A 21,704-nucleotide genomic window follows, 5' to 3' on the forward strand; every position below is an offset into this window, starting at 1 on the left:
CATTTACGTCTTTTAAATACCTCCAGGGATAGTGACTCCATCACCTGTCTGGGCAGCCTGTGCCAATGTTTAACAGACCTCTTGGTGAAAAAGTTCTTCCTAATCTCAGATCTAAACCTCCCTTGGCACAACTTGAGGCCATTTGCTCTTGTCTTGTTATACATTACTTGGGAGAAGACACCGACCCCCAACCCACTAGAGCCTCCTGTCAGGTAGATGTAGAGAGTGATCATGTCTCCCTCAGCCTCCACTTCCCCAGACTTAGACAACCCCAGTTCCCTTAGCCACTCCAAATCAATCATTAATTAGCACCTAAAACTTTTGACCCCCAAAAGCAATAAGCACTTGACAAAGCAGATTACTTTACAAATTATAATATTTAAAAAAACCCCACAGCAACCCAGAACACCACCAAAAAACAAACCCAAAACCCCACCCACTCATTTTCCACAGGTTGCTATCCCAGTACAGCGAAGCCTGAATGACTCACACAATTGAACCTGGACTGGGTGCTGTGAGATAGAATTGTTTTACCTTATCTGTGCCCATTTCCTAATTGGGAAATAATGAAAAACCCATGACAAGTTACTTCAGCATTATTCATAACTTACATCAAGAATACAGTTGGATCTTATGGTAAAACCCAAATTTCACAGAGACTATTGCAAGGAGCAGATGTGCTCTGAGAGAAGTGGGTTGAGCTCAGCTTTTAAGTGAAGCAACAGGCAACAGTCTCTGAGGACATCTCTCTCATTCTGGAGAACACGGCAAGATTTCCTCTCTGTATTTGAGAGCTTGGAGGGAGATCTGCCTTCGTACTATAAGGCATTTAGAGGAGAAAAAAAAAACCTCACTCTCTGTATCCTGGTGACAGTCTCTGTATGTTTTCTAAAGCATTGTTTTAATAAAAAGGTCAGGTCTAACACGTGGCGTACAGTTCCGCAGTGTTTAAATACATGTTCTTAAATAAGCAAGGATATAAAAGTGTGACCTCCTCCTCTTAGTCCTCTTTGACTGTACATTATAATGACAAGACATCTCACCAGACTCCTAAGATTATGATTTACATACAGAATCTGTTTATTCCTTCAATGATCTCTTTAAAAGTTGGATTTAAGCAGCCAGATAAAAATCACTTGTTTACGGAATAAAATGCCAGTGGAATTTTGCCTGAGGACTGCGTGTTGGACTCTCTCTGCATTAATTTGTGTGTATTTTATAGTACTGATTTCACTGAAACTTGGGTGAAGCGAAGCTAATCAGATGCTTGCAAGAAATCAGTTATCCAAACTTTGTAACTCACGCACTTTTAACCGTGGTTGTTTAATTAATGAGAATTACAGTTTCTGTTGGAGAACAAAGCAGGTAAAAGCGAGTCAAAAGATGGAACATTGCAGTACCAGTTCAGAAAAAAGTCACCAAAACTAAGTATATCATCTTAATTTAGCAAAAGACTCAAGAAACCATTATACAAATTCATTGATGATTACATTCTACTTGTCTTTAATTTCCACCGTTCAGCATCGACATGAAACATCGTAAATGTATGCAATATTTATATAAAATTAAATAACAATATTGGAAAAATAAATACACTTTTACATAAATACATAAATCCATACTGCTGAAAAGTTTCAGCTAATACTATACTCTTGTTTCAAAAGTGACCAAAAAAATATGGTAGTGACACTCCATCCCAACAGATGAAGTATGTACAGCTACAGAAGGATGTTTGCAACCGATGACAGAGCTAAAGCAAGTCCAGGTGATCCCACACTAAAGACACAAAATTTGGACATTACTACCTACAGTAGTAGCACGAGGTAGACATACACGTGGAGTTTTTTTGCAGGAGGGACATGAAGCCCTGTTGACCCCATAGATACAATTCAGTCTTCCAACAGCTCTGGGGTCCCCTACGTTCAGAGCCAAAGGGCACCTCAGTAAATAAGACCGACAAATGAAGTCGCTTTGTGGCAACGACTGAGGCTCAGCTCTGCAGCCCCTTCACCTGCAGGAGGAGATGCCATAGGCAGGATAGGATGTCCCTGCCCTCTGCCTGCTTGCCCTGCACCCCACCTGCTTCCAGGAGACCGAGAAAGGACAATCCACCAAGGGTTAACAGTAGAGTCAAGGGAATTTTTTCAAAACCAATACACAGGACTGTACCCTGCATTTCCAACACAGAGGAGCAGGTGCAGCCCTGGAACCCACTCCTTAACAGCTGTGAAGAGGCTGAATGCTGAGCAACACCAAAATGCAACGCAACTCTGTCCACACCTTTGGTTCTTGCAATGGTCCAGCACAGGTAATAAAGGGTTGGCAGCAAGTCCCAAGTGGTAGTTCTGAAGGGAAGCCACCACACGTGTCGCTACCTCTGCTTAGCTCACCTTGCTCATTTATAGCACCAACTACATCAGTGTACAAGTGATACATTAGCACCTCCAATGAAATAGTTGATATCACTGTCCCTTGCACTGGTGAAGCACCGTATAAACACCAATTCAGCAGTTTTATGGCTACAGCATTAACTCACTGAGGTATGATAAAAACCTTGAGGAGTGTTACTGAAGGCGTCTGCGTTACTGAAAGCACCCGCAGAAACAGAGTGTGGTTACGTTTTAGCATCACAACTTCTCAAACCATGACGCTTGGTGAAGTCCAATACATTACAAACAAGCCTCTTTTCTTTTCCTATAAAGTGCTTTTGAATCAGATTAGTATTACTTTAAAAATTTCCTTCAAATGTTTTTATAACAAAATCCACAATAACGGTCGACATTTGTTTGAAGGCCACTCCAAAATGGGCAGGTCGATGGTTTCCAGAAGCCCCCTGGGCAGCACTTGCCTTGGCACAGGAGGTGCTGCTCTGGGCAGGGAGAATTTCAGAGCTGTGGGACCCAAAATACCATCCCAGCCTTGCATTTCAGGGCTGCTCTGCCCTCACAAGAGTATCTCTGTAGCAGACTCCTCCAGCAGCAAAGGAGCAGTGTAAAACTCCTCTGCTTCAAACGCTATTTTGCTGTTAGAAAACTCCCAGGATTTTAAGCCTTTCACCACCTTGCTCATCCCTTGCTGAATGAATGATATCTAGAGCAGCAGCTGGAGATCAGGCCAGATAATAAATCCCCAGAACCAAAGAGATGCACAAGAATACCTACAGGTGCCTTTGCACAGGTACATCACACTCATATCATCTATACACAGGAACAGAAATAGAGCCTGGGTGTCAATGCACACATGTTTCTATAAAGCTGTGTGTGGGAGCAGGTAGGGACACACTCCCCCCATACCCATTTGTACATGCTTGGGAGTTGATGCCATTTAGCACACATTTTCCCCTGGCAGCTTGCTTTTGGCAGAGAACATGCGACTGGTAAACCAGTAGCTGCACAGTGCAGTACTGCCACTGAGTATCAGAACAATTTAACTTCAGTGGGAATGTACTGCTTAAATGCCAGGTTTAAATCCATATGCAAAGAACTCAGAACCAAGACTCATAATGCACAGCGCTCGCAGCGTGTAATAAAATGGACAAAAGTGGCTAGTTAGCAGAAAGTGCCTTTTAAATTAAAGGACTCAAGTTCCTCTAATGTAAGCCCTTCCTGAACAGGTGTTATTCTGAATATATTGTCAATAATCCTCTTTAAGTGCAGTTTTAAGACACGAAGCATTAGCACCTTGGTTTGAAGCAAATTAAATCTGTTGTTACGGGATATCCACAAAACGGTTCACAAAGAGAAAGAGTTTATGGTCGTACCGAGCTCCAAGGACCAGCGCTCCAGGCAGCATCTCTAGGACAGTCCTGCACATTGCACTGCTCTCTGTCTGGTGGCTTGTCAAGGATTTCACAGCTCAGATCCGTAAACCTCTCTCCATTAGGACGCTGGCACACCACCAGCCGTGTTCTTGTCCCTGCCCCGCATGGCTTCGTGCACTGGAAGTCAGCAGAAGACAGAGCAATCAGTGTCTGGGCAGCAAAAATACCGATGGCTGGTTGCTCAAAGCAGTGGCACCTCTCAAGACCTGATAGTTGTTTCTGTTCCCAACTAACCCACTCAGGCCAAATCGCCCCAAAATGCTGCATGAGCCTCAGAAGGGGCATCAGCTTCTCTCTTCTCAAAGCTGCTTGTGGCTGCTTCACAATGATACTGCCAGACTCAACGTGATACCGGAGGTGAACATCTCTAATTGTTCATCTCGGATGACTTTTCAGAGGAAGCAGTGTTTTCATTGAAAGGAAAAAAGGCCTTCAGTTAAACTAGAAGTTCTCTCAAAAGGAGAACAACCTCCCACCCTCCCCCCCAAATCTCTGTTTTTGTAGATTTTGCTTTTGCACAGGAAGAAAATTTTCCTGTGACAAATGGAAAGGAAAATACCACCAGGCAGTTGCTAGGGTTCACTCATTTATCAGAGGCCGCCTTTCATGCTCCAATCTTTCTAATAAATGTCACCACAATTTCCCCCTCTTCTCCCATTATTTCAGCCATTCGCTGCTGAAAGTTTTCTCCTGTGCAGGGAGGCCTGAAGAAGGGTGCACTCACCTCTCCCCAGTTGCCATAAGCCCACTGAGGACAGGGGCCAGATTCGCACGATCTCTGCTCCATGGGTTTGCTTTTCTCATCACAGTTATTTGCAGTGTATCCGTTTTCATCCTGGCACACCACGACCCGCCGCTGGAATCCCCCTGCACACGTGCTGGAGCACTGGAAGACACAATTGACCATGGCTTCATTGAGGCCAGGAATAGATTTTGCATTCCCAGCTTCTCCCCAGTGCCTTGCACCATGGGAATGTGCTGCTAGAAATTTAATACAGCTAACAGGCATTACTGACTTGAAAACACAGCTATTACTAATAGCAGTGCAATGACTTAGGTCCTGACTAAGCAAAGAAACTAAACATGAGCCTAGTTTTAAGCAGGTGAGTAATCCCCACTGCCTCAACATCCCATTTGCGCTTAACTCTCTTTAGGGATTTCCATGACACAGCATTGCAAACTGGCTGGGGTGAGAGTAGCTGGCATTAAGGCCCTGCTGTGCTCTGGCAACAGCTCTGCACGGCTATAAATGTCCCAGGGGATGGCCAAGAAGCAGAGGTTGGCCTTTGCCTCATGGAAAATGATGCCCTCATCTTTCTGCCTAGAGACTCATGGAGGTGTGGGAGGCTGAGAAGCGATGCCTGTGCCTTACTGCGACACTTGGTCGTGTGCACAGAGACCAGGGTGTCTTTTCCCTGCATGGTGACTTTAAAAAAAGGCTGGATCAGCCTAGGGGAAAAAAACCCCACCAAACCATAACAACAAAACAGCAATAAGAAAACCGAGGCACTTACAGCACCCCAGGGGCCAATCCTCCACTGATTGCCTCCAGGGGTATGCGCACGGTTTCGGTTCGGGCTGCCTCCGGGGTGCAGTTTCAGGCGATGATCCGGATAGAGGAAAGGGTGGATGGGCCTGCCGTAGTCATGGCTGTTCGGATGACAGGGAGACATGGAGCAGTCTTGCTCGGTGGCAGGAAGGTCATCTGGATCGCATTCACTCCTATCCACCAGCTGGTCACTGTAATTGATGCAGATCACTTGTCGCGTTGCCTTACCTTGACCGCAAGTCACCGAGCACTGCGTTACAGTGGGAAAAGGAGACACAGTCACATTTCCAGCTTTGCAAAACCAGACAGACATACATTGCAAACAATAAACAGCAGAAAACTTCTCCCCTTAGAAAGGCACAAGCATGGCAGATTAATGAAACGCATTTCCAGCAGTGAGGTCTATAAGGCTGTCCTGCAAGAGACAGTGTGATGCTTACAGAGCTCCACTCCAAGGCCTTCCACTGCCCACACGGTGTCACGGTGCACACTTCTGTGGCTGATGGCTTCGGGAGGTGGAAACAAGCCAACTCGTCAGCCACCGAGCCCTGGTCATCGCGGCAGCTGACGTACCTCATGCGCGTACCCTTCCCGCACGTTGCGGAGCACTAGGGAAGAGCAACAAGCACTCTGCTAGAAAGCTTCCTGGTATTTATTACAAGGGCTTTGGAACAAAAAGTTGGGCAAATGCACTTAAGAATAGCCCGTTTCCTACTGTAGATGCATCGTTTGAAATCTACAAGTATTGCGACACATGCTTACCGGTGTCCAGGACCCAAATCTCCACTGTGTCCTGTGAACAGCTGGTACGGATCTCTTGGCTTCAGGACTATTTGGATGGGGAGGACATGCTGCTATTTCACAGTCCTGTACAGGAAACACATGAGGGAAGGGAGGGTAATAAAGAACTTGCAGATGTTTCAGTTAAACCACCTCCTCTTCAATATAGTGATGAACAACACACAACACGTTGGAAATCCCTGATCTGCATGCTTGTGTGTTGGCAGGCTTTCTCCTCACATCCTCTGGGTGAATCAGCAAAACTTGGTATCAATGCCCCAAGGGCTTCATATGCAGAACCCTCAGTGGACTTTTGACTTTTTACCACTCTGCAATAGGGATCTCCATAACCACGTGGCATCTTCATGCATTAAAACCAGATGTTTTTGAGGCAAAAGATGAAAGTTCATTAAGAGAGTTCTGGTATGAACATTTTTCTGCAAAGCAGCAACTTATCTCCCTTCAAAGCTCCCTTTCTTCAGCAAGAGATTGGCAGCCTACTTAGTGAAGGTTACACTCCTGAGCTGATTGCAGCCCTTTGATTCCCTGCAGCCCACCAATATCCATGTGCTGATCTTTACCACACACCGTATGTGCAAGGTTTTGGGGACAGGCATATAATTCTGCTCTGCCTTGGGATGGTGCCTAAGAGGAGGGCTCTGGTCCTATCTGTATCTCCTGGGAGGTCTGGTGACAGAAATGATGAATAGCCATGACTTTACTCCAGGAGCCTACAAGAAGCCATTGCCAAAAAGGAAATGAATACTGATGGTCACTGGGAGGGAGGGAGCTGCTCTCGACAAACGGCAGAGATTATTTCCGCATTGCTGTGATTTTACTTACACTGGAGACGTGCATACCAAATGATGCCTGATGACAAGTGGGTTTGTTACCCCTTGACTATAGCACAATTGCTCTCCATACATGGGAAATAAAACAGCCCTTTCCTAAATGTTGTGGCCTTAGTTCAACTCTGTGAAGTCATGCGGGACTGAAGCTGGGCAGGGCATCAGCACTTGGACTCTCCTAGATGGCAGACAAATGGTAATATGCTGTTTTGTTCAGCTCCTTCAGATGTCCCAGACACATCCTCTGCTTGAAATGGGAATTTACATGTTTGCTTCCCAAGTATCAGCAAGCAGAGCATGGAAAGTGTCTTTAGCAACTCTACAAAGGGTGTGCAGCATTTCTCAATTTATCCCACCCGGGTCGGCGATGTGCCTGGAATGGCAGCTGGCACACACACTGCATCATCATGTGCTGCAGACAGGAAATGATGGCCCCCAGCCATCATTTGTACCACACAGCAGCAGTCCTGCAGCCCAGTGTGCCCAGGCTGCAGCCAGGCATTGCACACACGGAAACGCACCCTTCTACTCTGTGGTTTTCTTCCTATATTCACCTACTGCCGCTTCTTCAGCTCATGAACTCTTGGAAGGCCAAGATACTGCTCTGCATGGGCAGGCATTCAGGACAAGCCTTTGCTGCAGCAAGACGTCCCCTGAAGTTGCAGCCTGGGTGCCTCCATACACATGCTGGCAAAAGATAGAAACAGGATTTACCTGGGTATCTGTTGGCCTGGTTGCAGCGTTACACTCATTATCATCCACCACTGACATGTAGGTCCCCACGACACACTTCACCGCTCTCATCTGGTAGCCTTGGCCGCAAGTCACCGTGCACTGGGAGAGGACAGATGGGAGAAAGAAGTGCTGGGTCTGAGTAGCTGCTTTGGTTGGAAAGTTTGCTGCACAAGTAGCAAAAATGAAACCCCGTTTCCCTTCTGGTTTCTCTCCACTTCATGCATTTCAGCTTTAAATTAGGTCAAAGTTTTAACTCACTGTGCTGACCAGAGCCCTGCATGCCTCACTTGCTTCTTTAGGAATGAAGGTGTGAGCATTTAAATGATTTACTTTGCTGCACACAGTAAATGGAACAACCTTCATCATATCCCTCTTCAAAAGCCCCACTGTAGCACAAGCAGCTAATGAATAATTTTGCTGATGGGAAATATGTCTGACTGGGACAACTGGTCTGTTTTTTTTTTAGTCGAGAGCTAACAGCTTTGTGGAAAAGGAGATGTCAGAACACTCTGGGAGAAATGAGCAACTTGTATTTTAACAGAAAAAAAAAGCCCTCACTAACCCAGACACTGGAAAACATTCAAAGCAACAAAAGCTATTTAATGGGAGTGGCTTTTCTGTGAAAATTAAGCCATGTATTTACATGCCTAAATATGGATTTAGGAGTGTAACCTTGGAAACCTTTCTTTTGAAAATAATGGTCAATTTATTATGACAGAGATTAAATACAGCACAAAGGGCAGGTACTGCCACTGCTGCCCATTGCCGAACACAAGTGCACAGAGGGCTGCTTTGGTGTGTAAATCAATTAACACAGTTATGCCTCTGAATTGGGATTGAAGGGGTAGCACCCAGATTTGGCTACCAGCACCCAGCTCCTAGGAACCCTGTGATGGCTCTGTAGTACCTGGCCCCACGGCCCCACTTGCCACGAAGCACATTCCTGCTGCTGGCATGTCTGCACCGACTCCGGCTTCGTTTCGGGATCACAAAACCTGTCGTTTAATCGATCTTCTCCAAACTGGCACCAGGTCTGGCGGTGTTTGTGGCCTTTTCCACAGGTGACCAAGCACTGCGAGGAGTGAAGCACAAGCTCAGGAGGTGTCAGGATGAGCTATCAGCTCAGCACCTGCTCTGGTGCTGGAAAGTAAACCGGGAGATCTGCTGCCACCACTGCCACAGTGCTGAGAGGCAGCTCTTTAGCTAATGAGCACCTGTGTCTTGCAACGAGATGGGATTGCTCTGAGGAGCTGGGTCCAGAGGCTGGAGCATGGAGAGCACAGCTGGGCTGAGACCCTTCAGCATGGGCAAAGCAAGACCATGAAATCTCTTCACTTCCAGGAGCTGTGAGACATTGGGCAAAGCCAAAGCACTGCCTGACTGGGCTTCAACTGTACACAACAAGGTGCCAAGAGCTTGCAAAAGCCTTGCTTGGCTCCAAATGTGTGCAATAAGGGTCTTGTCTCCTATGGGCTGTGTGTGCCCCTTCCACTGTCTGGGCACAGCTTAGGCTGCCAGCAGCTCAACCCAGAAGACAGAGATTTTACAGAGAACAATTCCCTGTTCCCACTAAATTGCTTTCCTAAAAGAATGTGATTCACAGAAATGAGAGCTATTTGGCCATAAAGGTGAGAAGCAGCCTTTGAAGGCTGTTCTCCAGCATCCCTGGGTCCTGCTGCAGGTGAAAGCCCATCAAGATATTGTTGTTGCATTGCAAAGGGCACCAGCAGCAGTGGAAGAGGTAATGGTAACAAGCAGGAGAGAGAGGGTTGAATATGAGATTAGTAAGGTGATATCCTGTCCTCCAGCGACAGCCAGAGCTGTTGGGACTCATGAGGACAATCTCAAGAGAAAATGAGAGCAGGAAGTATTTTTCTTCCCAAAGGTGCAGAGGAACTGCAGGAAAACTGGGGAGAAATTACTGCAGGACTGGGAAGGAACTAATCCCCTGTGCCTTTGCAAGGAGGGAAACGGCCACTTGACAGTGGCGACAAGTCAGAGACTTTGCTGTCTGTTTCTGACCTCCCAGTTCCGAGGCTCAGAGAGACCTTTTGCAGGAAGCAGTTGCCACTGCAAAGAGGAGCTGGGACAGGCACCTCTTTGCAGGCACCAGGGTGAGGGACAAGGCAGTGAGCCTGCCTCAGGGACCAGCACCTACCTCGGACCAGTCGCCAATTTTCCACTGGGGACAGGAGAAGTCACTGCATCGCTGCACCGTCAGCTTCTCCTGCTGGCTGCACTTGCTGTCGTCCAGCACGTCGTTGTAGGTGCTGACACACATGGCTCGGCGCCGCCGCGTGCCCCCGCCGCAGCTTTTGGAGCACTGTCAAGGGAAGACACTCAGTAAATACTCTCTGTCACCCTATTAAGGGACGAGATCCCATTTATTGCAGTCAGGGCTGTGAAGAGACCGCAGAAAACCTCCAGAAGAACAATTTGTACTGTAAGTAACAGGCTGTTACTTTATATGTTCCTTTAAAAAGGCAATGGTGCTAACTTTAATAAAATCTTGCAGCAATGAGTTTCACAAATTCATTTCAGGTTATAACCCCATAATTACTTTTACAAGTGTTGCCTTTCTGTTCTCCCAAATGGCTGTTGCTTGTTCTCATTTCAGGAGAGATTATTTCCCTCGAACCATCCAGCCCCCCTTCACTGTGTCCTCCCTGGAAAGCCTCAGGCTTGTCATTCTCTCAGGGCCTTGCCTGCATTCAAGATTTTTTTTGTTCATGGAAAAGCTCAAAAAACCAAACAAACTTGAGGAGTCCACTCCTGATGGTAACATGTCCTCACCAAACTCCTGGCAGCAGTGCTGGCTTTGATGGGAGAAGAAAGCCAGCAGGGTTTGGCATAAAGACAACAGACCTGGGGATGCTTAAGTTAACTGGAATGGAAAATAAGGAGTACCAGGCTGATTTGGACTACAGCATCCTCCAGAGAAATCAATGGAAGCAGAATCACTGTGGCCAACTTTTCTATATGTGCAGTTTGCAAACTAAACAGCCTTATGTACCCTCGTGCAAGGAGGTGGGAGCATTCCCCGTACCACTGAGCATCCCTTACCTCCGTCCAGGCTGAGTACCTCCACCCTCCCACGTTACAGTCTCCAGTGCACTTCTCCCTCGTGCTGGGCTTGGACTGGCTGCTACAGAACCGGTCGTCGACCTTCTCTATCTTGGCCTCCAGCCTGCTGTACTTGGAGCAGTAGATCTCCAGCGTGCGGTAGCCCAGCCCACACTGTGCTGTGCACTCGCTCCTCCTCGCGATGTGCCACCTGAGCCAAGGAGAGTAAACATCAGCTGTGAGGCTCTGGGGCTCTGCAGATAATGTGCTCAAGGTGGTTATATACTCTTGGACTGGAAGTTTTTGCTCTTTGTTAAACTTCTCAATGCTTTGTGTATTCCAAAAACCTGGGGCAACTAACCCTGCCATTGCTCCTTGCAGGGAGGGAGCTGTCAACCAGGTCCTTCTTACAGCCAACAAAGCCACGCTGCTACTCTGTGGGACCACACAAGGTGGTGGTGGGAGTCCATGGCCAAACAAAGAGCAGTGCTTTGAAGGCTTTCCACCACACATTCCCCTGCAGGAGTGCCACCTCAGCCTCTAAAAACTAAAAGCTGTAAAATACAGCATCAGAAAATCATCTGCACAGGCTGGAAAGGCACTCCTCACTGCAGGATGCCTCTGAAACAGTTTCAGCTCTCCAAAGTGCAAGCAAATGCCTTGCTCCAAGACATATCAACCCCAGGGGCATCAGTGGGGATTAGAGGTGTTCCCACTCTGCTGCTTCGGGCAGCAGGGGGCTGGTGCTGGTGGCCCTCAAGGACCCATCTGGGGATACAGCCCTGCTCCACATCAGCCTTGGCTCTGGCAAGAGATGCTGGACATGAGGCCTGATCCAGGGACGTGTTGGAGACCCTGGGGGGAACAGGAGCTGATTGCCCCTACACCTCACAGGGTGGCTCCCAGGGAAGGAGGCAGAAATGGCCCCCACAGGTCCTGGAGAAGCCCAGGCTCCTGCAAGCCCTGTGCAGGGAGCACAGAGCCCTGCTCCTAAGCTGAGAGTGAAAGCTTCAGCACAGCTAGGAGAAGAATAAGATCAAGGGGATTTGGAGTCAATAGCTCCCCTTATATCCCTGTCTGCTTTTCAAACTCCTGCCTTTGCCCTTCTCAAGTTTCCAACCTGTTGCAATGGCAACAGCTGTTACCGCGACAACCCGACCTACAGCCCCTGTGGAGCCCCTATACAGCCCCGGGTTTCACACAGCCAGAGGAACCCCTTGGGGACACCATTGGCTGAATTGCTTCACCAGCAGCCGTTTAATGCCACCACATTTAAGCTTCAGAAAAGAAAACAGCTTGCTTTTTAAAGGAAAATGGGTTGAGATGATTTAGGCCATGCTCCATCAGTTCCAGCTCACTAGGAGCTGGCTGGGGACAGCCCCAAACCCACTCCACACTTAAACCTATTCTTCACTTTAAGCAAATGTTGATAAATCCAAGTCTTAGTTACTCTTTTGCTTTGAGCATATGCTTTTCCCTCTTTGCAGGCTGTTTGTAGGATGGTGCAATTTGTGATCCAGGCAGAGGCAAATTTCAGGCATCATATGACACAGGGACATTTTTCAACATGATTAAAAAAATCCCATCTAGTTAGCATTAATTTAATCCAACAAGAGAAATCTAAAAATGTAGAAAATTGCCTCTCAAAACACAGCTGGTGAATGTCAATCCCCCTTGGTTGATGCAACTGCTAATACACTTCTTTTTAAAAGTCCAATACAAGCTGGTGAGAAAAGGAATTGCATTGTGAGGTGGAAGAGGAGTAAACAATAAATACACAATGTAATGCATATACAGGGCCGAGCAGAATGCACCTTAATTCACATTCTGTGCCACAAGGCTCAGTGATAGGGTCAGGCTGGGGAAGTCGATCACATCGCTGGTCCGACACGGTGAGCTGATCCGACTCCCTCGTACACACGGGTTTCCTTTTTCGTTCTCCTACACAGAAAAAAAACCCAGCACATTGAGTCACATAGGAAAGCCATCAAAGCTGCTGTTTCTCTTACTCCTTTCATAGTAGCAATGTTTAATTACACTTTTCAACCTCTTTTGGAAACAGGGAGGGGGTTCAGCCTCTAAAAGGAGATGGATAGAGGCAGAGAGCTGCAGCACACTTGCAAGGATGGGCTCTGTGTTTACCAGGGTCAACACTGGCAGGTGGCAACAACTCGAGGAAAGACTCAAACCCAGACACTGATGCCTTTTGCAGCCTTAGGAAATGCCATGTAATATTTTGTGCACTTGAGCTGCCTCACCTGCAAAGCAGGCTGCAAGGCTTGCCTGGCTCAGAGAGGCTGTGAAGGTGCCTCGCTCTGAAACAGAGAAGGAGCAGAGCAGCACTACAACTTGTGTGTTGTGATCTGCTACTACAGCCCAGGGAAACCATGGGAGAATCTCAAAGAAATCAAAGCACGAAGGATCTGATGGCACTGCCCAGGTCCCAGATGAATCCAGGACAAAATGAAGCCTTCCCAAGCACCCACCTTGGCAGAGCTTACTGCAGGCCTGCCATGGGCCATATGCATTCCAGTAAAACTGCTGAGGTTTGTCCTCAATGGGGATATTAAATGTGTAACGAACGTCAGGATTGTACAAATTGCCCACTGATAAAACCTGAGAGAAACAAAAGATGAAGCAGAGTAAATCACCAGACTTCAATGCCCACTGTTTTCAGTGCAATAACACTGGTCAGACTTTCTCACACTCACAACATATACTTCACCTGAAGCGTTATTTCTTGCTCAATCCGATCTGTAGAATTAATCCTTTCAATAGTGTTATCCGATCCACTGTATTCGATCACAGCATTCCCAACTTTGATTTCCCTTTTAAACATACTGACGACAAAGTCTCCATTTAATATAAAGTCTCCTTGACTGTTAGATAAGGCTGCATAGGTGCAAAAAACAAGAACTAAAGACGCAGAATTAACTCATTCGTACATAATAACGTGGGTCACGCGCTCTCAGTGCTCCTTTGCATTGGGGTGGGAGGAAAAGCCCGCTGGCACTCTCAAAGGGAAAGGGTGTAAAGAGAGCAGCACAGCTCTTACAGACATTCTGCCTTATTTTTTCCACTGGAGAGCCTCATTAAAACAAAGGCTGAATGCCTGAAGTTGTTGCTAAATAGTTCAGCCATATAACCCAGGGCAGAGACACCCAAAAGGCACACTGGGGCAGCTGCTGTACGCAGCACACACACACTTTGTATCCCTTCCTGTACCACAGAAATAATCCTGTCCAAACCTTTGTGTTGTAGCTATGCAGATAGGGTGGCTTCCCTGTTGTTTCCAGGTGTGTTCTTGGGCTAAATGTATGTACCCTAATTGTCCAAATGTCATCTTCTAGTAGATAATTATAGGGAATTTGGGCAGTATCTCCCCCTCTCTCTCCCTCCTCACCTCATACTTTTTATTATTCCAAATCTTAAGGTATGTGAAAGCACTGAAGGCTTAAAGCCTAAATGCTTTATAAAAGGAACAGTTTCCTGAAAACAGCAGTCTGCTGCACAACTTCACACTAATGCGATTATGTAGCTAATTTCCTAAGTTAGTTTCCCCACCATTTCACCCATCACAGCTACATTACTACAAAGCCTCTGTACTGAAAAAATCTAAACTTAACACCAAAACACCAAAGGGAAAGTTTTTGCACTGAATGAGGAGAGATAATGAAGCAAAACACTGCTTGGTCACAAGCAGACATAGATGGAAAAAACCACACAAAGCAGACACTATACTCAATCAAATTCCACACTTTGGAGTCTTTAATGTCATTAGGCGGTAGTAAAACTCATTAAAGGATTCCTTCCCATTTACTGTATCTCCTACAACAGTAGGTACATGTCTAGGACTTGATGACAACATCAAATTCCTCCTAAATTGTTAAGCAACTACAAGGTTCACAGTACTGAGGGCCCAAGATTTCACACTCAGTGAGCTGCAAAATAAGTGGACACATGCACACTTCTCATTTGCTTCTAGTCAGGCCTAATGTGAAGAGATGCTTTCCCAGCAATATTAAAGCAACATTAAAGAAGATTTGACTTCATTGCTTCCCAAGAAGATTAAAGGCCCTCCAAGAAGAGCTGAGAAGTTCTTTGGGGCTCCTTCTGGGGTGAGCCAGTTTGAATAGGCACCACATAGGGAAGGTTGTTTTTCTAGAAAAGAGGAATAATGAAAAGTATCTCCCTCCTCCAGAATGGAAAACTATCATTCATCAGGAAGGTTTTCTTGGTGCTAATAGGAATTCATGCTGCACCATCTCCTTTCCCTGCTATGAGTGTGCAGAAGCGATGCAACGTGTCCGTGAGTGAAGGGCCACGTGTGAGCGGGGATGGCCAGGCCCCGGTCTCTGAATGGGTTCAGGAAGCATCTGCACAGCTTTTTGCCTCAATGAAGGGCCCAGCCACAGGGACAGCATCAGATAGATAGCGAAAGCTCTTGGCACTGTTTCTCTTTGGTGCATGATAGTCTCCTGTACTCATTTCTCAAGTGAGATCCTTTACCTGCAATAGGCTAGGAGCCACCAGCCCAGTCCTGGTTTCAACATATTTACAGGGATTTGGGGAGATGAAGTGGCCTGCTGAGAGATACAGGATCCTCTGCTGCAGGAGTATGGTATGTAAGAGAGGAGGAACAGAGGTAGGACAGCAGCCATCTCCTTGAGACTGCAAGAGGCCACAGTTGCTGCTCCATCAGTGGCCTGAACTGACTCTGAAGGACCCAAACAGGACTTATTGGTAAAATCAGCCTTTGACTGGCAGGTGATTGCTACTGAACCCAACCAGAACTCTCCACAGGGTGAGCTACTGATCAGCATGGTGGAAAAGAGACACACAGCCCTGCTAAAAGCATATGTGCGTGCAGCAGACTGGTCTAACACAGCACTACAAGCACTTTCATCTGCTTCTAGAGAAATAACCACAGATCAAGAGAAAACAGTGACTACAAATGTCCAACAGTCAAAGGCCAAGTTATTGTTAGGTTTAAATCAAACCAACATGTTTGGTGAAGGGTGTTTCTTTACAGTTACATATCATTGTCAGGCAGGAACAAGAAAGGCTCAGTTTAAGTGAAACCAGAATTATTATTCTCACGGGAAGAGAGAATAATTTCTCTCTGGATTTGTTTGTACACACATGTTTAAGGGTATGGCACATTTACTCCCCAGCCAAGGCATGGTGACAGCAGAGACATGTTAAGTGGCAATGAGGAGACACCAGCAGAACTCAGAAGCCTGTTTGGTTCCCAGCTTTGTGCCTCAGCTCCCACAGTGCAGGCTCCCAGCCTCAGAGACACTCTAAGGAGATATTGCTTATAATCTGTGAATCCCCAAGCTTTGCACCAAGGACAGTATGAACAAAAAGAAGTAAGATAAGGCTGAATATTTGGTAGCCATAGGAGATAAATTCTCCACAAGAAAACATCTCCCTCAAATAAATTCTTCATCCTCTCTAGCAGAGAGCAGCCAGTAGATATATCACCACAACCAGACAATAAAGCAGGTATCTGGATTGAAACAAGGACTGCAACTCACCCAGGTAGTTGTCATCCTCTGGTTTCCCTGAGTAACTGTGCTGACGCACATCAATATTAGTTGCACCAGCTGGGATGCGGACCACAACGTTATAGCCTAAAAAAGATTGAACAGAAAATCAAGGCTATTACACAGACATTTCATTTGCTTTTTACAGGGGGAAGGGAAATGAGCAAAATTACCTCATATTACACAAGCCAATACTTTTCATTTAGGGATAGCATAAATAGTTATAAAATGGAACATGCTACATCTAGAAGGGTTTTGTATTTTACGTCAGTGTTTTTGTAGATTAAGTGTGGCAATGCCTTTTAGAGACCCACATTTTTCAACTTAAAGTTTTTAGCAACAGATTCTTACCATAATGCACCGTGTTAAATGTGCCTGCAACAGTTTTGCATGAAGAATTATCCCCACCACAAACACCACATTTATCTCTTCTTGCTTTAGAATTCAGCACATGATCACATCCAGCTTGCTTCAGGAGAAAAATGGTAAAAAACAAGATTTTGCAAATACAGACTAGAACAGCATTTACAAACCTCCCAATTAAGACACACAAAAGCCCTGTATGCTAAAGGCTGCCGTGAGACAAATTGTTTTGCTTCCCCACATTTTTCTGCTGATTTACAATATGGTCATCCCACAAAAGGCTTCTTTCCAAAGTAAGAATCAGAACTGCCCTTTACATCAGGTGATGCCTTCCCTAGATAAAACTTCTTGCACTAATTGTTCCCATGGAGAAAAGTGTGAAAAATCATTGGGAATGGAAACGTAAAGTGCTTCGGGGTGTGACCAGGAAGAGCCAGGACAGAAGGAAGCATCATTTTGATTCAGACTTGCATGTCTACAGCCCTCAATCTTTTAGGGTAGATGTGTCTGGCTTTACTGCAGGTCTGGAGGCTGGAAGAGGGGACTGCCACAACTGTCAAGGTGCAGACATGCCACCTTGACACAAAAAACTGCCCTCCCTTCACTAAAGATGAAGGAAAATACTTACCCGGCAAAGGCCCTGCACACAGATGTCGTTTGTGTCGGGGCCGCAGGGCGTCCCGTCGATGACGCGATCCCGCAGCTGGTAATAGGCCGTGTTTCCTGCCACTCGGCAGAACAACTTGCACCGATCCTTCATCAGGACTGGGGACGGGAGAGAGGAAAACCAGAGGAAAAGCATTATCCAAATGCCAGCACCCCAACGCAGTGATGTAAGATCTGCATCCTGGCCCACCCCTGTCGTCACTTACTGCCGCTGTATTTGGGAACCCAGCGCACGTTCGTGGGCAGCCCGTTGATGTTAAAGTGCTTCCCATCAAAGTCAGCGCATTGCTCGTCCCGGAAATCCTTCTTCAGCTTCGAGCACGGTTCGGTGTTGCAGGATTTAAACTTCATGCGACGACCCACGCAGTATTTCCCACCGTTTTTAGGCCTGTAGAAACCAGAAAGAGAAGCTGGCTGGGGTCAGGCTGGACACGAGATGCAGTCGCAGTTCTGCAACTTGTCCAGCACAGTCAGTATTTGCAACACTCTTTTGATGACTCTGTCTGCATCCATGCATGTCTTCAATGAATAGCCCAGGATGACAAGAAGGAAAGATTATGCAGGTGTCTAATAAAAAAAGACCATAGTTGTGATGCTAAAAAGGGATAAAAAAGGGACAAATGCAGCGTTAGTGAGAGAAGACAGAGGAAAAGCAACAGCCTCCTCCCCATCTGAGGATCTAGTTTCACACTGAGAGATCTTATACAGGACCGTCCCTTCACAATGCCATAAGACTTGTGAATTTGGTAGCTGAGAGTTTCCATTGAATCTAGTCAGTTGCCAATAACTAAATATCAAGGCAGAAAGAAAGGGCTTCCCTGCAGAGGCTGAAAGACCAGGCAGGACTTAGTCCTTCAGGATTTCTAGCCCAAAATGGTTATGCTAGACACTTCTGAACAACTTTATCTCCATGTAGTCCAGAAAGAACCAAAGACAGCCAACACTTTACCCCCATTTTATAGCAGATGGACTCTGGTGTAAATGGGGGAAAGTGATATCATCCAGGCCACCAAAAAGCCAGAGGATAAGCCCAGGAACAGTTGTCATTCTGAATTTGCCAACTCCCAGATTCAGGGCTGTAGTCAAGAAACTATTTTTATCCTCATATATAGACAGAGCTTTTGCCAGAGAGCAGCTCACCTGGGGACTGAGAAAGCCTTTCCCAGTCTGGCAGCTGCCAGCAGCGGTGCAGGAGTGAGCTCCACAGAAGCACTTCTCTGCTCCTTTTCAGCTATGGCAATGCTGTGAGGAATGTAACTTGGGGATGTTACTCCCTGTTCAAAGGACGCTTTTTCTAGGAACTCTAGTAAGAAATTTTTATGCCCATGTATGTGTAGCCTTCTGTGTATGTCATTAATTGTAATAATAAAATAAAGAATGATGCACGGTGCTTTAAGTGTTCCAAAAAACACCCCTCACCGTCTCTGCTGCTCTGGCCTGAAACTTCAGTTGAAACTGGGAGAGCATGGTGGAGGCTTCTACAAAATGCAGAATAAAGACTGCAGTACCACCCAAGCAGCTTTGCTTTTCCCTCATGTTACAGAAGGAAAGACAGTGCAATCAGGATGAAATGTTGCCATGGTCAGGTTTGGGCAAAGCCGTAATTATCCAAAAAGGAAAAATGATACCAGCTAAGAAACTGTACTCAAGGGAGAAGTGGTTAACATGCATCTCAGTCATCAGCACAGGAAAGACTTCACCAGCTGAGGTTTGCCCCACCCTCTCCCTTTAACAGACCCTTTGAGAGAAATCAGTGGAGAGCAAGAGCATCCTGAGAGGCCAAAGTCTCTGTTATCTGACTGCCTTGTACTAGGACACATGTATTGCAGAATAACCCTCAAAGCTCAGTACATTGTGCCCAGCTCCAGCCTGTGCTGCAAAATAACCACTAAACCTACATCTTCTACTCAACCTCTGGACAAAACAAGTGCCTGGGCTAGCAATAAGTGCACATCAGAAAAGTGAGTTGATGGGTGCTGAGGTCCTGGCACCCACATCTCCTGCCTTTCAGGGCATTTCTTCAGGATCAGCTTCCCTTCATCCTGGGAACAGATGCCCATGGGTGCCCCAGGGATGCTGTCAGAGCACATCTTCCCTTTGAGCCTCCTCAAGAAGGAAGCCATTTTTCGCACTTAGAGACCACCCAAAACACAAATCAACAAGGGATAAGCAGGATCCACCCTGCCCTTAGCACAGAGATGCTCACTGTTGGCTCTCCACATTGCAAGCAGATGGTATCTCCTAACATAACAAAGGCAGAAACCCCTTGAACACACACAAGGGACTCTACATACAGTGAGCAAGTTCTTACAATCGAGCACAGTTTTTTTGGTATCTCTGCACATCAAACACCAAAGAACACCATAGGTGCCTCTCACAAATAACCATTCTTCATTCCTACATTTGACTCAGGTAGCAGAGCGCCTATGAAATATTCAGGGAGACAGAGGCACAGGGCAGTAAGGTTACCTGCAAATCAGGCAGGCAGACTTCTGATTGTCCCATAGCAGGGATGTTCATGGGATTGGCAGAAGGAGATGCCTGTGCCAGCAGCTGCAAGATGAAAAGCACCACCAGCTACACACATGGGATTTTTCCTGCCAGCACCCTCTCCTTGCTGAGACATGCTGCTGTTGGACACACCCCTCAAGTCCTTGTCTTTAAGCATAGCCTGGAGCAATAGCTGTAACATCGGCTCTCCCTCCTGTGAGATGCCATCTGGAAGCTAAAACTGTGTCACAGGCAAAGGCTTCTGGTGCTTGCAATTAAGCAAGTAGCAGTGATAAAAAACATGAGCAAACACACAGCACCCGGTGCAGATTCCTGATTTTACACCAATTCCTAGTGGAGCAAGTCTGAACACAGACTGATTTAATCTCTTCTCCACCTTGGTATGACAAACAACTGGAAATAATTTAGCTGATGGCACTTGGGATGGCTCCAGAGCTGCCCCAGTGCAGCCAGCCCCTGTGGATCCAACCCCAGGCTCCTCCTGCCCTGAAGCACAGTGGTGGTTGTTGGTTTCCCACTACTCAAGCTTATCCCAGTGACTTTTCCCATGCAGGCACATTACATATCTACCTCTTGCTACAGAGCAACATATTGACCATCTCACTACACAGTACTTGGGGAAACTCAGCTGTGGTAGCAGCATAGTCCAGACCTCAGTGAGTCTGAATCATTCATGGGGGAGTTAACAGGATTCATCGTTTTTCCCTTTAAAAGCATTTACACTGCAGGAGGATTGCTGCAGTTTCACACTCTGAGAAATGCCTCTATCAGGACATTTCTTTAAAATAATTGCAATTACTTTACAACACTTTTATGGTAACCACATTGCTTCCAATAGACATCATTTTAATTAAAATGAGACTTTAAAACATTAAGTTAGTTAAGAAGAACATGCAGGAACCTTTTCTTTTAAAGGGTATGTCTAACAAAATCCAAAGCTCCTAAGCTGTGTAGTCTCCTTTTCCCTAGATACGACCCATGAGGTTGAGATAACATTGAACACATCGACCCACCACAAACTGAAGGATGCTAAAGCTCTCCATCATGTTGCAAACTGTCAGCTTCATAACTGTGACAGCAAATCTCTCTGCAGCTAGTGTTTGGGGCTGAAGCATAGTCACAGTTCCGATGTTTCAAAACAGTCTCAAGCCATCCTGACAGTTTTAGGGTGTTTTTAAACCAGCATGGCTTTTCACAGAGTCTGAGCAAACAGACAGAACTGACCCTGAAAAATAAGTCAGCTTCATATCACATCGATTTTCAGTGTCACAAAGAAATACAGGATACTTCCCACTATGTAATGTTTTTATGGATAATCATCAACAATGTACCAGAGAGACAGTCAGGAAAGCAGCACATGCACAGAAATCTCCTTGTTCTGCCTCAGTTTCCCTTCTCTTTGAATCACCTATTTGATCAGCTGACAGCTGGTGTGGGCTGGCTTTCAATCTGTCATCATTCCTCCTCCTGCACACACCCTGGGCTCACCTGCATTTCTCCCAGCACGCCAGAAACTCTCAGGATACAGCAGAAAGGCCTGGGGAACCGTGAGGTCTTATTCCCACTCTCACTCCAACAAGTCTTAGCTATGCAATGCTTAATGCACCATCTGCACTTACCAACCTTGAACATTTTCCCTTGCAGACTCTTAGCAGTCCAGGAGCATCAAAGACAGGCAATGCACCGAGATGGGTTGTTTTGGGGTGCTTTGCACATGCTAAGCCCCACCTCAGGCAGCAGTTCTGCCTGAGGCCACTTGGGCTGCCACAACAAAAGGGCCCTGGAGAATTAACTGCTGCAACTAGTGATCATCTGCACCA

At 46.3% G+C, this 21,704-nt stretch overlaps 1 protein-coding gene across 3 annotated transcripts in view; it reads right to left on the reverse strand.

The window, feature by feature from the left end:
• The window catches only part of ADAMTS9 (ADAM metallopeptidase with thrombospondin type 1 motif 9), an 84,142-nt gene that overhangs the window by 34,333 nt on the left and 28,105 nt on the right, over positions 1–21,704 (reverse strand). For all 3 annotated transcript variants that reach the window (XM_062008230.1, XM_062008229.1, XM_062008231.1), the window contains exons 13-28: positions 17,580–17,761; positions 17,336–17,472; positions 16,696–16,813; positions 16,336–16,431; positions 13,521–13,687; positions 13,282–13,411; positions 12,610–12,736; positions 10,796–11,006; positions 9,891–10,055; positions 8,640–8,804; positions 7,712–7,831; positions 6,132–6,236; positions 5,810–5,977; positions 5,335–5,619; positions 4,545–4,706; positions 3,761–3,937 (exon numbers count right to left, since the gene is read on the reverse strand). In XM_062008230.1, the coding sequence (XP_061864214.1) occupies positions 3,761–3,937; positions 4,545–4,706; positions 5,335–5,619; positions 5,810–5,977; positions 6,132–6,236; positions 7,712–7,831; positions 8,640–8,804; positions 9,891–10,055; positions 10,796–11,006; positions 12,610–12,736; positions 13,282–13,411; positions 13,521–13,687; positions 16,336–16,431; positions 16,696–16,813; positions 17,336–17,472; positions 17,580–17,761 (2,515 nt within the window). The remainder of the gene's footprint in view (positions 1–3,760; positions 3,938–4,544; positions 4,707–5,334; positions 5,620–5,809; positions 5,978–6,131; positions 6,237–7,711; positions 7,832–8,639; positions 8,805–9,890; positions 10,056–10,795; positions 11,007–12,609; positions 12,737–13,281; positions 13,412–13,520; positions 13,688–16,335; positions 16,432–16,695; positions 16,814–17,335; positions 17,473–17,579; positions 17,762–21,704) is intronic.

This window comes from Colius striatus, chromosome 15, assembly GCF_028858725.1.
Source record: "Colius striatus isolate bColStr4 chromosome 15, bColStr4.1.hap1, whole genome shotgun sequence".
Lineage (NCBI taxonomy): Eukaryota > Metazoa > Chordata > Aves > Coliiformes > Coliidae > Colius > Colius striatus.